This window comes from Telmatherina bonti (assembly GCF_933228915.1).
Source record: "Telmatherina bonti genome assembly, chromosome: 1".
NCBI classification, from domain to species: domain Eukaryota; kingdom Metazoa; phylum Chordata; class Actinopteri; order Atheriniformes; family Telmatherinidae; genus Telmatherina; species Telmatherina bonti.
In genome coordinates, this window is record NC_136619.1 from 42,438,205 (window position 1) to 42,453,696 (window position 15,492).

General features: G+C 46.8%; 1 protein-coding gene across 1 annotated transcript in view; it reads left to right on the top strand.

The window, feature by feature from the left end:
* The window catches only part of LOC306758811 (SH3 and multiple ankyrin repeat domains protein 2-like), a gene marked incomplete at both ends in the record, with an annotated part of 185,400 nt that overhangs the window by 83,306 nt on the left and 86,602 nt on the right, over nt 1–15,492 (top strand). Inside the window, one exon of the mRNA XM_079244214.1 lies at nt 11,249–11,388. Within this exon, the coding sequence (XP_079100340.1) occupies nt 11,249–11,388 (140 nt within the window). The remainder of the gene's footprint in view (nt 1–11,248; nt 11,389–15,492) is intronic.

Sequence of the window (15,492 nt, forward strand, 5' to 3'; positions counted from 1 at the left end):
GTACAGGTGGGGGAAGAGTGCCATCCATTAGACCTGAGTCTGGGCTGGCCTGGCTGTAGGAGGGTTGTCGCCGGCCCTGGGGGGGTGCTGGGTCAGCTGCATCTTTGGAGTGGTGGGGGGGACGCTGGGAGTGGTGGGCGGTAATTATGGGGGCCCTGATCGGGGCCATCCTGTCCTCTGCCCCCTCTGAGGTATCTCACATGGGACATGATGGAGGGGTGAGGTGAGGATGTGTGGGAGTGGGTGTATGGGGTTACAGATGGATGGTGCGGTGGCTGGGGGGGGGATTAGGGTTGGGGATATAGGTGGGTAGGGGGGTGAGGGGATAGGGATGTGTGCGGATGAGTAGATGTGTGTGTGTGTGTGTGGAGGGGTATGTTGGTGGGTGGGTTGTATGTAATGGGGTGTGCCTGTGTTGGAGGAGTGAGGGTGTCTGTGGGGGGGCTGTGGGTGGTGGAGGGGTGTTTGGTGGGGCATGTGTGGTCGGGTAGAAGTAGAGGGATGGGGTGGCGGGGTGTGAGCGTGTGTGGGGGCGGGGTCGGTTGGGGTTTGTGTGACTTGGTATGGGTGAGTGAGTAGAGGTGGGGTGGGGTTGTGTATGTGATGGGGGATGTGTGTGGATTGCGGAGGGGTGTGTGGATGGGGGCTGAGAGGGGAGTGCGTGTTGGGGGAGGGAGGGTATGCATGTTTATGTGTGTGTGGTTTGGTGGTGGGGGGGTGGTCTCCTGTACCCGGGGAGCGCAGCTGACGCACTGGGGTGCGACCTGGCTGCCGCTAGGTGGCGGTCTGGGGATCCTGGTCCTCCGTCGGTGTGGGCTGTGCCCTCTGCCTGCGGGGGCGGGGGGCTGCTCTCGGGTTCTTGGGGCCCTGGGGCCTGCGCTCTGTCTGCCCTGGGTGTCCGGTGCCCGGTGGGATTGGCCCTTGCCGGCCTGGGCCTGCTGGGGCCTGTTCCCCCTGACTGCGGGGGACTCTGGTTGGGGACCTCCTTCGCCACCTCCTGGGCAGATGCATGGCTGGCTCCGGAGTGGGGGGGTTGGGATCTGTGCCTGGGGGTGACTGTCGGTTACCCGGGTCTCTGGGTTCTCCTGGCCTTCCTCTAGCTGTAGGCGGGCGGGGTCACATTGGCATGATCACTCTTCTCTAAACACGTTCCACTCTAAATGTTCTGCATGAATGTTCTGCATGTGTCACAGTCACTGAGTCATCCAGCAAGTTTACAGCAGGTAGCTCTCTCTCTCTGTCTTTTTGATTTAACTTGCTAGTTTCTGGTCCTCCTGATTGTCAATGGGTTTGTTCTCCACAGGGACCATGAATCTAGAGTTGGCTTGTGTGGGTGTATATATTTATGTGTGTGGGTGGGTATGTGTGTGTACATATGTATGTATGTATATGTCTATATGTATGTGCATGGATATGTATGTGTATATGTATGTATGTTTGTGTGTATATATATGTATGTATGTATATACTGTATGTGCGAGTGTATATACATATATATGTAGGTGGGTATGTATGTGCATATTAGTGTATGCGTTGATCTATTTGTTTTTTATGTTCTCTTTTCTGTTCTCTTTCTGCCCCTTTCCTGTCCTTTCCGGTCAGGTCCAGCAGCATAAACTCTGTAACTAACTATTAACTATTTAATAGTTAGTTAATAATAATAGTTAATAATAGTTAACTATTATCCAAAGCAAATAGAAAAATAAAATAAGAATCAAGAAATACAAGGGGATCATTACATCTATAAAAGTTCCCCTTGGCAAAATAAATTTGCTCAGCAGAACACAGCATCCAGAACATCAGTCTGCTTGCTTTAAATGCTGGACAAGACAAAAAAGAAAAAAAAAAGAAGAAAAAAAAAAAAAGAAACTGGAAGGATAGATATAACAGTTTACAGCGTACGGTAATGTCCACTGTCGGCCATTAGGGGGCGCCTCCGTAACATCTCTGGCTCCATTTTAAGGGTCCAGTTTGTAAGAATTACTGCCATCTAGTGGTCAAGATGTGCATTGCAGAGTAAGGAATGTACGGTGGCTGTCAGTGGCCAAAACTCGTCCAGACATAACAATGTTTTCACATGTAAGTGGATCCAGTCGCGACAGGTAACTCCTGTCTTCTTCTATGGTGCTTTTAAGGCGGTACTTATCCCAAATTGTGCTCTAGTTCCTGCGGTTTCAAAGTGTCACACGCAGAGATGTTTGTCCATTCATGGACACCGTCGTACTTATGGCAAGAGGAAATAAACGCTACATTCTAACAGAATAAAACACATAATTTATTTCAGTGAACTGATTAGAAACCAGTAGAAACAGTTTTTATTTGTTGTGATGAAATCATTATCTAGATCAGGGAAGGAGAACCCTCCTTGAGGGCCGGGGTCCTGCAGATTTTCCATGTGGTCCAACACACCTAATATCACGATGAGCACAGTGAGTCATTCATTAGAATGTGGTGTGTTGGAGCAGGGAGACATGGAAAACCGTCAGGGCCAAGGCTCCTTACCCTTTAGCTAAATTCATGCCTGATTCATGTTGTTTTGAAAAAAATAATCCAAATAATCAGCGCTAAACATCATAAAGGCTCAGAGTATTTGTGTCCCAGTCCAGCTGTCCTGCCTCGTCCAGAAGAACTGGTTCCATCTGCTGGATGTGGGGCTAAAAACAGGCAGGAGGAGACGTCATGCTAGCTGCATACATCTTCATATGCGTATCTTTATATAACACAGTAGTTGACTCATTTCTGTTGGGTTAGCCATGTTTTTACTCAAACTTTCCCCTCATATATATATATATATATATATATATATATATATATATATATATATATATATATATATATATATATATATATATATATATTTATATGTAGAATAATAATCAGATGAACATTTTACAAATGTTTAATGTTTAATCCGGTTTAAAGGAAAATTTGGTTCATTGTTCAACCTTTTCCACCAGGAACCAAGACATTTTGTATCAGCGGACTGCGACACTCCATGCGGCGTCTACACTGGCATGTCTGTGAATATATGAGGCTTGTCAGTGTATTTAATGTAAATGAAATATGAATAATTTAGTGGAAATTGTTTGAAGATAAGATACTTTATTAACAGGTGTCAAACTCCAGTCCTGAAGGGCCGGTATGCGGCCTAAAGGACTGTCTCCATGCTCCAACACACCTGACCAAAATTCATAAATAGGTTGACAGTAATCTGCTGGATCCATCTGATTTGAATCAGCTGTGTTTGTAGAGGGAAACAACAAAAACCTGCCGGATACCGGCCCTCTAGGACTGGAGTCTGACACCCCTACAGAGAGATTAGTGTGTTTCCACAACTCCGTACAGGAAGGAAAACCAACAGGTAGAAGAATCAAAACCATGCTTTTCAGAAGAAGCATCATGTAAACGAGCCAGTCGGACAGATCTGCCCAGATATGTGGACCTACGTATATACCGACATATCTGCACTGACATGTGGATTCATACACATTTTGCTTTTATTCACGTACATATCTGTATCTGAGTGTGTCCGTGTGACTCATAACGCCACGATGAGTCCAACTGCTGTTGGGATGGATGATGTAGGAAGCGTCTTGTTTAGTATAGTAGGTTGTCCATGATGCAGCTCCTCCTCCAGAATGGCCAAAACAAGTTTAATAAGAGCTTTCATGTGATTGGACGGCTCTGTGTTTACCATTTCTAGTAAAATGTGATGATTATGTGTTATTGGAAGAAGATGAGCTCAGATGAGATGAAGCCAACGTGTTCCTGCTGATGCAGGTTCATACTGTACCGTGTATTTATACGACTGTACTCTCCTCCTCTTCCTCTCTCTTGGTCTCAGGTGATCGTCTAATAATAGCACAAATTATATACAGCTGGTATTAATCACCAGTCTAATTAGCACCTCAAAGCCACTTTGGCAAATTCCAAAAAAAAGAGAAGAAGTGGAAAAGGAAGGACGAGGAATGTAGCTGCAGACGTTCATTCTGCTGCAGGTTCATCTTCCTCTGCTGACACTCCGCAGAGCTACATGTTCAAAAAAACAGAGAAGAAGAAGAGGTGACCTTTCACACCTGCCGTTACAGGTGAGAGGTATGGTGCAGGAGACCTGGCCTCAGCTTGTCCTCATGATGAGTCCAACGCTGACCTCGTCTCTGGTGTTTATCAGCCATTAGTGTCCCGCATTGATCCGGGGAAGTTGGGACAGAAATGCTTTGCTAATTCTGTTTAACGATGGGATTCTCTAAAAATACACAAATACAAGATATTTCAAGTTCAAACTGATAAACTTTATTGTGTTTCTGGAAATATTCACTCATTTTAACATGATGCCCGTCACACATTTGGAGTTTCGCTGTTAGAGTTTATTTTGGCTTCAAACAGCTTCCATGCATCCAGGAAGTCTCGTCCAGGTCTGGTTTAGATCTAGTCCAGGTCTGGTCCAGGTCTTGTTTAGATCTAGTCCAGGTCTAGTCCAGGTCTGGTCTGGGTCTGGTCCAGGTCTCGTTTAGATCTAGTCTAGGTCTGGTCCAGGTCTGGTCCAGGTCTAGTCCAGGTCTGGTCCAGCTCTTGCTTAGATCTAGTCCAGGTCTGGTCCAGGTCTTGTTTAGATCTAGTCCAGGTCTGGTCCAGGTCTGGTCCAGGTCTTGTTTAGATCTAGTCCAGGTCGAGTCCAGGTCTGGTCTAGGTCCGGTCCAGGTCTTGTTTAGATCTAGTCCAGGTCGAGTCCAGGTCTGGTCCGGGTCTAGTCCAGGTCTTGTTTAGATCTAGTCCAGGTCTGGTCCAGGTGTAGTCCAGGTCGTCATGGTGGATTATTGACATCGAGCAAACTCCGAGCTTTCTGTAGCTAAGAGCTAACCGAGCTAACCTGGAGATAACAGGAGATAACAGGAGCTAACCAGCAAGTCACGTTGTTAACCGGCTAAAAACCGCGGTTGTTCTACGTTCTTCTGACTTGAAACGGGAGATCGGGTACCTGTCAATCAAAAGGACACGCCCCTAAATATGCCGAACTCCGTGATGTAATTACTTTTAAACGTGCGAGTTAGAAAAAAATTCACTCCCCCCACAGTTGTCATGAAGGTAAACCTGACCTATTAAACCTAAAATGGATTTTTGAACCAGGCTGTAAACATGTTTATTTCTGCTGTGAAGTTGGTCTTTTTAACATGGGAGTCTATGGGAATTTGCTCTGTTTTGCAGCCCCTAGGGGATCAAGGGGGAACTGCAGTTTTATGCACTTCCGCGTGGGCTTCAGTTTTTACAGCCGGAGGCTCCGTCCATCTTTCATATACGGTCTATGGGGACATGTGTGGGATGTCCATCTTTTCATATGTGTGGTGCAGCAGAAGCGGCGTAGTTTCCGGGTTGTTAGGGTAAGATGCCGTAGTTTCTCTGTTGTTAGAGTAAGATGCCGTAGTTTCCGGGTTGTTAGGGTAAGATGCCGTAGTTTCCGGGTCGTTAGGGTAAGATGCCGTAGTTTCCGGGTCGTTAGGGTAAGATGCCGTAGTTTCCGGGTTGTTAGAGTAAGATGCCGTAGTTTCCGGGTTGTTAAGGTAAGATGCCGTAGTTTCCGGGTTGTTAGGGTAAGATGCCGTAGTTTCCGGGTTGTTAGGGTAAGATGCCGTAGTTTCCGTGTTGTTAGGGTAAGATGCCGTAGTTTCCGGGTTGTTAGGGTAAGATGCCGTAGTTTCCGGGTTGTTAGGGTAAGATGCCGTAGTTTCCGGGTTGTTAGGGTAAGATGCCGTAGTTTCCGGGTTGTTAGAGTATGATGCCGTAGTTTCCGGGTTGTTAGGGTAAGATGCCGTAGTTTCCGGGTTGTTAGGGTAAGATGCCGTAGTTTCCGTGTTGTTAGGGTAAGATGCCGTAGTTTCCGTGTTGTTAGGGTAAGATACCGTAGTTTCCGTGTTGTTAAGGTAAGATGCCGTAGTTTCTGTGTTGTTAGGGTAAGATGCCGTAGTTTCCGTGTTGTTAGGGTAAGATACCGTAGTTTCCGTGTTGTTAAGGTAAGATACCGTAGTTTCTGTGTTGTTAGGGTAAGATGCCGTAGTTTCCGTGTTGTTAGGGTAAGATACCGTAGTTTCCGTGTTGTTAAGGTAAGATGCCGTAATTTCCGTGTTGTTAAGGTAAGATGCCGTAGTTTCCGGGTTGTTAAGATAAGATGCCGTAGTTTCCGGGTTGTTAGGGTAAGATGCCGTAGTTTCCGGGTTGTTAGGGTAAGATGCCATAGTTTCCGGGTTGTTAGGGTAAGATGCCGTAGTTTCCGTGTTGTTAGGGTAAGATGCCGTAGTTTCCAGGTTGTTAGGGTAAGATGCCGTAGTTTCCGTGTTGTTAGAGTAAGATGCCGTAGTTTCCGGGTTGTTAGGGTAAGATGCCGTAGTTTCCGGGTTGTTAGGGTAAGATGCCGTAGTTTCCGGGTTGTTAGGGTAAGATGCCGTAGTTTCTGTGTTGTTAGAGTAAGATCCCGTAGTTTCCGGGTTGTTAGAGTAAGATGCCGTAGTTTCTGTGTTGTTAGGGTAAGATGCCGTAGTTTCCGGGTTGTTAGGGTAAGATGCCGTAGTTTCCGGGTTGTTAGGGTAAGATGCCGTAGTTTCCGGGTTGTTAGGGTAAGATGCCGTAGTTTCTGTGTTGTTAGAGTAAGATCCCGTAGTTTCCGGGTTGTTAGAGTAAGATGCCGTAGTTTCTGTGTTGTTAGGGTAAGATGCCGTAGTTTCCGTGTTGTTAGGGTAAGATACCGTAGTTTCCGTGTTGTTAAGGTAAGATGCCGTAGTTTCCGGGTTGTTAGGGTAAGATGCCGTCGTTTCCGGGTTGTTAGAGTAAGATGCCGTAGTTTCCGGGTTGTTAGGGTAAGATGCCGTCGTTTCCGGGTTGTTAGAGTAAAATGCCGTAGTTTCCGGGTTGTTAAGGTAAGATGCCGTAGTTTCTGTGTTGTTAGAGTAAGATCCCGTCGTTTCCGGGTTGTTAGAGTAAGATGCCGTAGTTTCCGGGTTGTTAGGGTAAGATGCCGTAGTTTCCGGATTGTTAGGGTAAGATGCCGTAGTTTCCGGGTTGTTAGGGTAAGATGCCGTAGTTTCTGTGTCGTTAGAGTAAGATGCCGTAGTTTCCGGGTTGTTAGGGTAAGATGCCGTAGTTTCCGGGTTGTTAGGGTAAGATGCCGTAGTTTCCGGGTTGTTAGGGTAAGATACCGTAGTTTCCGTGTTGTTAAGGTAAGATGCCGTAGTTTCCGGGTTGTTAGGGTAAGATCCCGTAGTTTCCGGGTTGTTAGAGTAAGATGCCGTAGTTTCTGTGTTGTTAGGGTAAGATGCCGTAGTTTCCGGGTTGTTAGGGTAAGATGCCGTAGTTTCCGGGTTGTTAGGGTAAGATGCCGTAGTTTCCGGGTTGTTAGGGTAAGATGCCGTAGTTTCTGTGTTGTTAGAGTAAGATCCCGTAGTTTCCGGGTTGTTAGAGTAAGATGCCGTAGTTTCTGTGTTGTTAGGGTAAGATGCCGTAGTTTCCGTGTTGTTAGGGTAAGATACCGTAGTTTCCGTGTTGTTAAGGTAAGATGCCGTAGTTTCCGGGTTGTTAGGGTAAGATGCCGTCGTTTCCGGGTTGTTAGAGTAAGATGCCGTAGTTTCCGGGTTGTTAGGGTAAGATGCCGTCGTTTCCGGGTTGTTAGAGTAAAATGCCGTAGTTTCCGGGTTGTTAAGGTAAGATGCCGTAGTTTCTGTGTTGTTAGAGTAAGATCCCGTCGTTTCCGGGTTGTTAGAGTAAGATGCCGTAGTTTCCGGGTTGTTAGGGTAAGATGCCGTAGTTTCCGGATTGTTAGGGTAAGATGCCGTAGTTTCCGGGTTGTTAGGGTAAGATGCCGTAGTTTCTGTGTCGTTAGAGTAAGATGCCGTAGTTTCCGGGTTGTTAGGGTAAGATGCCGTAGTTTCCGGGTTGTTAGGGTAAGATGCCGTAGTTTCCGGGTTGTTAGGGTAAGATACCGTAGTTTCCGTGTTGTTAAGGTAAGATGCCGTAGTTTCCGGGTTGTTAGGGTAAGATGCCGTAGTTTCCGGGTTGTTAGAGTAAGATGCCGTAGTTTCTGTGTTGTTAGGGTAAGATGCCGTAGTTTCCGGGTTGTTAGGGTAAGATGCCGTAGTTTCCGGGTTGTTAGGGTAAGATGCCGTAGTTTCCGGGTTGTTAGGGTAAGATGCCGTAGTTTCTGTGTTGTTAGAGTAAGATCCCGTAGTTTCCGGGTTGTTAGAGTAAGATGCCGTAGTTTCTGTGTTGTTAGGGTAAGATGCCGTAGTTTCCGTGTTGTTAGGGTAAGATACCGTAGTTTCCGTGTTGTTAAGGTAAGATGCCGTAGTTTCCGGGTTGTTAGGGTAAGATGCCGTCGTTTCCGGGTTGTTAGAGTAAGATGCCGTAGTTTCCGGGTTGTTAGGGTAAGATGCCGTAGTTTCCGGGTTGTTAGAGTAAAATGCCGTAGTTTCCGGGTTGTTAGGGTAAGATGCCGTAGTTTCTGTGTTGTTAGAGTAAGATCCCGTCGTTTCCGTGTTGTTAAGGTAAGATGCCGTAATTTCCGTGTTGTTAAGGTAAGATGCCGTAGTTTCCGGGTTGTTAAGATAAGATGCCGTAGTTTCCGGGTTGTTAGGGTAAGATGCCGTAGTTTCCGGGTTGTTAGGGTAAGATGCCATAGTTTCCGGGTTGTTAGGGTAAGATGCCGTAGTTTCCGTGTTGTTAGGGTAAGATGCCGTAGTTTCCAGGTTGTTAGGGTAAGATGCCGTAGTTTCCGTGTTGTTAGAGTAAGATGCCGTAGTTTCCGGGTTGTTAGGGTAAGATGCCGTAGTTTCCGGGTTGTTAGGGTAAGATGCCGTAGTTTCCGGGTTGTTAGGGTAAGATGCCGTAGTTTCCGGGTTGTTAGAGTAAGATCCCGTAGTTTCCGGGTTGTTAGAGTAAGATGCCGTAGTTTCTGTGTTGTTAGGGTAAGATGCCGTAGTTTCCGGGTTGTTAGGGTAAGATGCCGTAGTTTCCGGGTTGTTAGGGTAAGATGCCGTAGTTTCCGGGTTGTTAGGGTAAGATGCCGTAGTTTCCGGGTTGTTAGAGTAAGATACCATAGTTTCCGGGTTGTTAGGGTAAGATGCCGTAGTTTCCGGGTTGTTAGAGTAAGATGCCGTAGTTTCCGGGTTGTTAGGGTAAGATGCCGTAGTTTCCGGGTTGTTAGGGTAAGATGCCGTAGTTTCCGTGTTGTTAAGGTAAGATGCCGTAGTTTCCGTGTTGTTAGGGTAAGATACCGTAGTTTCCGTGTTGTTAGGGTAAGATACCGTAGTTTCCGTGTTGTTAAGGTAAGATACCGTAGTTTCCGTGTTGTTAAGGTAAGATGCCGTAGTTTCCGTGTTGTTAAGGTAAGATGCCGTAGTTTCCGGGTGGTTAGGGTAAGATGCCGTAGTTTCTGTGTTGTTAGGGTAAGATGCCGTAGTTTCCGTGTTGTTAGGGTAAGATGCCGTAGTTTCCGGGTTGTTAGGGTAAGATGCCGTAGTTTCCGGGTTGTTAGGGTAAGATGCCGTAGTTTCCGTGTTGTTAGGGTAAGATGCCGTAGTTTCCGTGTTGTTAGGGTAAGATGGCGTAGTTTCCGGGTTGTTAGGGTAAGATGCCGTAGTTTCCGGGTTGTTAGGGTAAGATGCCGTAGTTTCCGGGTTGTTAGGGTAAGATGCCGTAGTTTCCGGGTTGTTAGGGTAAGATGCCGTAGTTTCCGGGTTGTTAGGGTAAGATGCCGTAGTTTCCGTGTTGTTAGGGTAAGATACCGTAGTTTCCGTGTTGTTAGGGTAAGATGCCGTAGTTTTCGGGTTGTTAGGGTAAGATGCAGTAGTTTCCGGGTTGTTAGGGTAAGATGCCGTAGTTTCCGGGTTGTTAGGGTAAGATGCCGTAGTTTCCGGGTTGTTAGGGTAAGATGCCGTAGTTTCCGTGTTGTTAGGCTAAGATGCCGTAGTTTCTGCGTTACGGCAGAGGTCATGAAGGCATGGCTTTGTCCACCATGCAGAGGTCTCTGGCTGCAGCATCCTGACATGAAAGCATGAATCTGACATGTCCTTCTGCTGCTCTCTGCCTGCCTTTTGCAGAAATACCTTGTACCTCCTGCTTCGTGCCTCTGTGCCGGCTGCAGGTCCCTCATTGGAGACATGAAGCAGGAAACAGGACTTTTAAAGCTGTAGGACAGCCTGAGCTCTTAGACACACAGCATGTCAGTGTTCTGCTTCGTCCTCTCGGTGGTCTTCTCTCGATGAGCCCACCGCTGAGGCGTTGTCCGCGGCTTTCCCTGGGAAATGTGCGAGCAGTCTCAGTAGGTACTGAATGGGGTTAGCTCTCTGAAGGCCTGTGAAGGTTTGAGGAGGAGCGTAGTCTACAGGACAAGGTGACCCACTTACTTGAAAAAACCATTTTCCTTCCTCTTCCTCCCTCCCTCGCTCCTGCACTCCATGCTCCTCTTTTAATCTCCCACTTCTTCCTTCTGCGGCTGTCTGTCGGAACAGTCCTGCTTGTAACCTCAGAAGTGCTTCACTTTCAGGTCAAACGACATTTTTAAAGGGATACAGCTCCTTTAAGGCTGGAGCAGCTTTGTGGGACGTTGCTGCAACTCGCTGTGTCAGTGCAGATTATTTTCTCTCTTTCCTGCAAATAGAAGCTGAATCTGGCCTCCATCTTCCTGCAGTTGCAGCAGATCGCCACTGAGTGGTGCTGCATCATCAGCGCACGAGGCTGCCGGTGGACTCGCTGCGCTCTGATCTCAGCTCTGTGGACGGATGCTGAGGTTTTCATCCCACTGTCAGGCCACTCTGGGTCAGAACCTGTGTTCAGGCCTAACTGCACCGTGGGGGGGGGGGGATGGGGGGGACAGATACGGGGAATATGTTTTGATTCTGACATTGGTAGGTACATGTGTTCTTTTACACATATGTTTATCTGCAACATTGGCTAATTACAGAACAGAAAGTGAAAAATATGAATGGTTGATGTTTGTGAAACGGTTTTCAGAGGGAACTAGTTTGTCTTTTGACCATCTGAAACTAAGAAAGCGACGTGGAACCCGTCTGTCTGCTGGTATTTCTCTACGTTTTATCTTTGTGTTGGTGGAAAAGCAGAAATGTACGTGATTCACGACGCTGGTTTTCCACGTTTAAGCAGCTTTGATGAGGACGGACAGTGAATGAGAAGCATGCTGAAGCAACAAGAGGTGTGAAATGTTGCTGTGACCTGAAGTTCTGACCCGTTTGTCTTCTTCCATCAGCCCCGGCGGTCATGGCGAGCTGGGGGGGCCCAGAAGGAAGCTGTACAGCGCCGTTCCAGGCAGGCATTTCGTGGTGGTCCGCTCTTACACCCCCCAGGCTGAAGGAGAGATCAACCTGTACAAAGGAGACCGGGTCAAAGGTGAGACGGGAATGCTGCCGGAGTCAGTAAAGCTTTGACCACCCGTTTAACCCTTTATAGGGCAAGTGATTATTTTAGATCACTTTGTTTTCTTAAATATTCAGCATGAAACTGTTTTTTTTTCTGTTAATGTAACGACAGAATGGAGGTCTTGGTTCACACCAGAAGGACAATTTCAGGTTAAAACTTCTAATTTCAAGGTGTTTCATTGAGTGCCCTATAAAGGGTTAATCACCAACAGATCCACCAATCCCTGGATCCGAGCCATCACCAGAACCCCGATCTGACCCCTGCCATCACCAGAACCCCGATCTGACCCTTACAGAACCTCGATCTGACCCTTACCATCACCAGAACCACGATTTGACCCTTACAAAACTCCGATCTGACCCCATACCATCACCAGAACCCCGATCTGACCCCATACCATCACCAGAACCCCAATCTGACCCCATACCATCACCAGAACCCCAATCTGACCCCATACCATCATCAGAACCCCAATCTGACCCCATACCATCACCAGAACCCCGATCTGACCCCATACCATCACCAGAACCCCGATCTGACCCCATACCATCACCAGAACCCCAATCTGACCCCATACCATCATCAGAACCCCAATCTGACCCCATACCATCATCAGAACCCCAATCTGACCCCATACCATCACCAGAACCCCGATCTGACCCCATACCATCACCAGAACCCCAATCTGACCCCATACCATCACCAGAACCCCAATCTGACCCCATACCATCATCAGAACCCCAATCTGACCCCATACCATCACCAGAACCCCGATCTGACCCCATACCATCACCAGAACCCCAATCTGACCCCATACCATCACCAGAACCCCAATCTGACCCCATACCATCATCAGAACCCCAATCTGACCCCATACCATCATCAGAACCCCGATCTGACCCCATACCATCATCAGAACCCCGATCTGACCCCATACCATCATCAGAACCCCGATCTGACACTTACAAGACCCCAATCTGACCCTTACATAACCCCGATCTGACCCCGTACTGTCAGAACCCATCTTTCGGACCTGATCAGTCTACATCAGTGGTTCCCAAACAGGGGGGACAGAGTTAGAATGGGGGGCAGAAAGTCAATTTCATTTTGGAGATTTGGAAGCAAGTTTGTGAAAATACCATCAGAAACAATGAATCAACAGATGTGACAGAGCGTCGGTGCAGCTGACCAGCAGGTAATATTCAGTGGTGCGTAACGAAGCGGTTTGTAACGAAGCGGTGCGTAACGAAGTGGTTTGTAATTAAGTGATTTGTAACGAAGCGGTTTCTAACGAAGTGGTTTGTAACAGAGCGGTGCGTAACGAAGTGGTTTATAACGAAGTGGTTTGTAACGAAGCGGTTTGTAACGAAGTGGTTTGTAACGGAGCGGTTTGTAACGAAGTGGTTTGTAATGGAGCGGTGCGTAACGAAGTGGTTTATAACGAAGTGGTTTGTAACGAAGCGGTTTGTAATGGAGCGGTGCGTAACGAAGTGGTTTATAACGAAGTGGTTTGTAACGAAGTGGTTTGTAACGGAGCGGTTTGTAACGAAGCGGTTTGTAATGGAGCGGTGCGTAACGAAGTGGTTTATAACGAAGTGGTTTGTAACGAAGCGGTTTGTAACGAAGTGGTTTGTAACGGAGCGGTTTGTAACGAAGTGGTTTGTAATGGAGCGGTGCGTAACGAAGTGGTTTGTAACGAAGCGGTGGGTAACGGAGCGGTGCGTAACAAAGCGGTTTGTAATGAAGCGGTGCGTAACAAAGTGGTTTGTAATGAAGTGATTTGTAACAAAGCGGTTTGTAACGAAGTGGTTTGTAACGGAGCGGTGCGTAACGAAGCAGTTTGTAACGAAGTGGTTTATAACGAAGTGGTTTATAACGAAGCGGTGGGTAACGGAGCGGTGCGTAACAAAGCGGTTTGTAATGAAGCGGTGCGTAACAAAGTGGTTTGTAATGAAGTGATTTGTAACAAAGCGGTTTGTAACGAAGTGGTTTGTAATGGAGCGGTGCGTAACGAAGTGGTTTATAACGAAGTGGTTTATAACGAAGTGGTTTATAACGAAGCGGTGCGTAACGAAGCAGTTTGTAACGAAGTGGTTTATAACGAAGTGGTTTATAACGAAGCGGTGCGTAACGAAGTGGTTTGTAATTAATTGATTTGTAACGAAGCGGTTTCTAACGAAGTGGTTTGTAACAGAGCGGTGCGTAACGAAGTGGTTTATAACGAAGTGGTTTATAACGAAGTGGTTTGTAACGAAGCGGTTTGTAACAAAGTGGTTTGTAACGGAGCGGTTTGTAACGAAGTGGTTTGTAATGGAGCGGTGCGTAACGAAGTGGTTTATAACGAAGTGGTTTGTAACGAAGCGGTGGGTAACGGAGCGGTGCGTAACAAAGTGGTTTGTAATGAAGCGGTGCGTAACAAAGTGGTTTGTAATGAAGTGATTTGTAACAAAGCGGTTTGTAACGAAGTGGTTTGTAATGGAGCGGTGCGTAACGAAGCAGTTTGTAACGAAGTGGTTTGTAACGAAGCGGTGGGTAACGGAGCGGTGCGTAACAAAGCGGTTTGTAATGAAGCGGTGCGTAACAAAGTGGTTTGTAATGAAGTGATTTGTAACAAAGCGGTTTGTAACGAAGTGGTTTGTAACGGAGCGGTGCGTAACGAAGTGGTTTGTAATGAAGTGGTTTGTAACAAAGCAGTGCGTAACGGAGCGGTTTGTAACGAAGTGGTTCGGAACGAAGCGGTTTGTAATGAAGCGGTTTGTAACGAAGCGGTTTGTAATGAAGCGGTTTGTAATGAAGCGGTTTGTAACGAAGTGGTTTGTAATGAAGTGGTTTGTAACAAAGCAGTGCGTAACGAAGCGGTTTGTAACGAAGTGGTTCGGAACGAAGCGGTTTGTAATGAAGCGGTTTGTAACGAAGCGGTTTGTAAGGAAGCGGTGCGTAACGAAGCGGTGCGTAACAAAGCAGTTTGTAACGAAGTGGTTTATAACGAAACGGTGCGTAACGAAGTGGTTTGTAATGAAGTGATTTGTAACGAAGCGGTTTGTAACGAAGTGGTTTGTAACGGAGCGTTGCGTAACGAAGTGGTTTGTAATGAAGCGGTTTGTAACGAAGCGGTGCGTAACGAAGTGGTTTGTAATGAAGCGGTTTGTAACGAAGCGGTGCGTAACGAAGCGGTGCGTAACGAAGCGGTGCGTAACGAAGCGGTGCGTAACAAAGCAGTGCGTAACGAAGCGGTTTGTAACGACGCGGTGCGTAACAAAGCGGTTTGTGACGAAGCAGTGCGTAATGAAGCAGTGCGTAATGAAGCAGTGCGTAACGAAGCGGTTTGTAACGAAGCGGTGCGTAACGAAGCGGTGCGTAACGAAGCGGTTTGTAACGAAGCGGTTTTTAACGAAGAGAGGCAGCAGTGTGTCGATTGTAGTATGAACCAAACGAGTTACATCACCACCTGGAATCTTTTCAAGCTCGGGAACCACTGAAGCTCCTTTTCCTCCTACAAAGATCAGGACTGCTGACAGGTCTGATCGCAGTCCGGGTCTCCAAACTGGTATCGATCAGCTGGATCTGGTCAGAGCAGCTGACCAACCAGAGACTCTGGTGTTGCTGGAAGGAAGCAGCTTCTCAGAGTGCAGAAAATGTGGACATAAACCAACATTTAAACAAGTAAAGGTGATTTATATTGTGTGGTGAAGGCCGTTTTAAGTAGAGATTATATTCTAGGTAAATCCTTTTCACTCAGCATTAAGCCTGTAAAATGACAGTTTCCATAATCCTGGTTACTTAGGATATAATCTGATCAGAGATTTAGTGATTTATTTACATAAACTAGAAGCTTAATAAGCAGCATCAATAACAACACACAGTTTTATGTTCATACATGTAAATGACATGATTCTGTGTTCATTTTCATGCAGAAACCACATGTTACATGCGATGTGATGATGAACAATGTTCACACGCCAGTAAAGATGCACGCTACATGTTAAACTACCGTTAGAGGCAGGATGTGTGATTACATACAGAAAAACCACATACACATGCGAACCACATGTGCAAACAGGTGTTTTTGGGGCA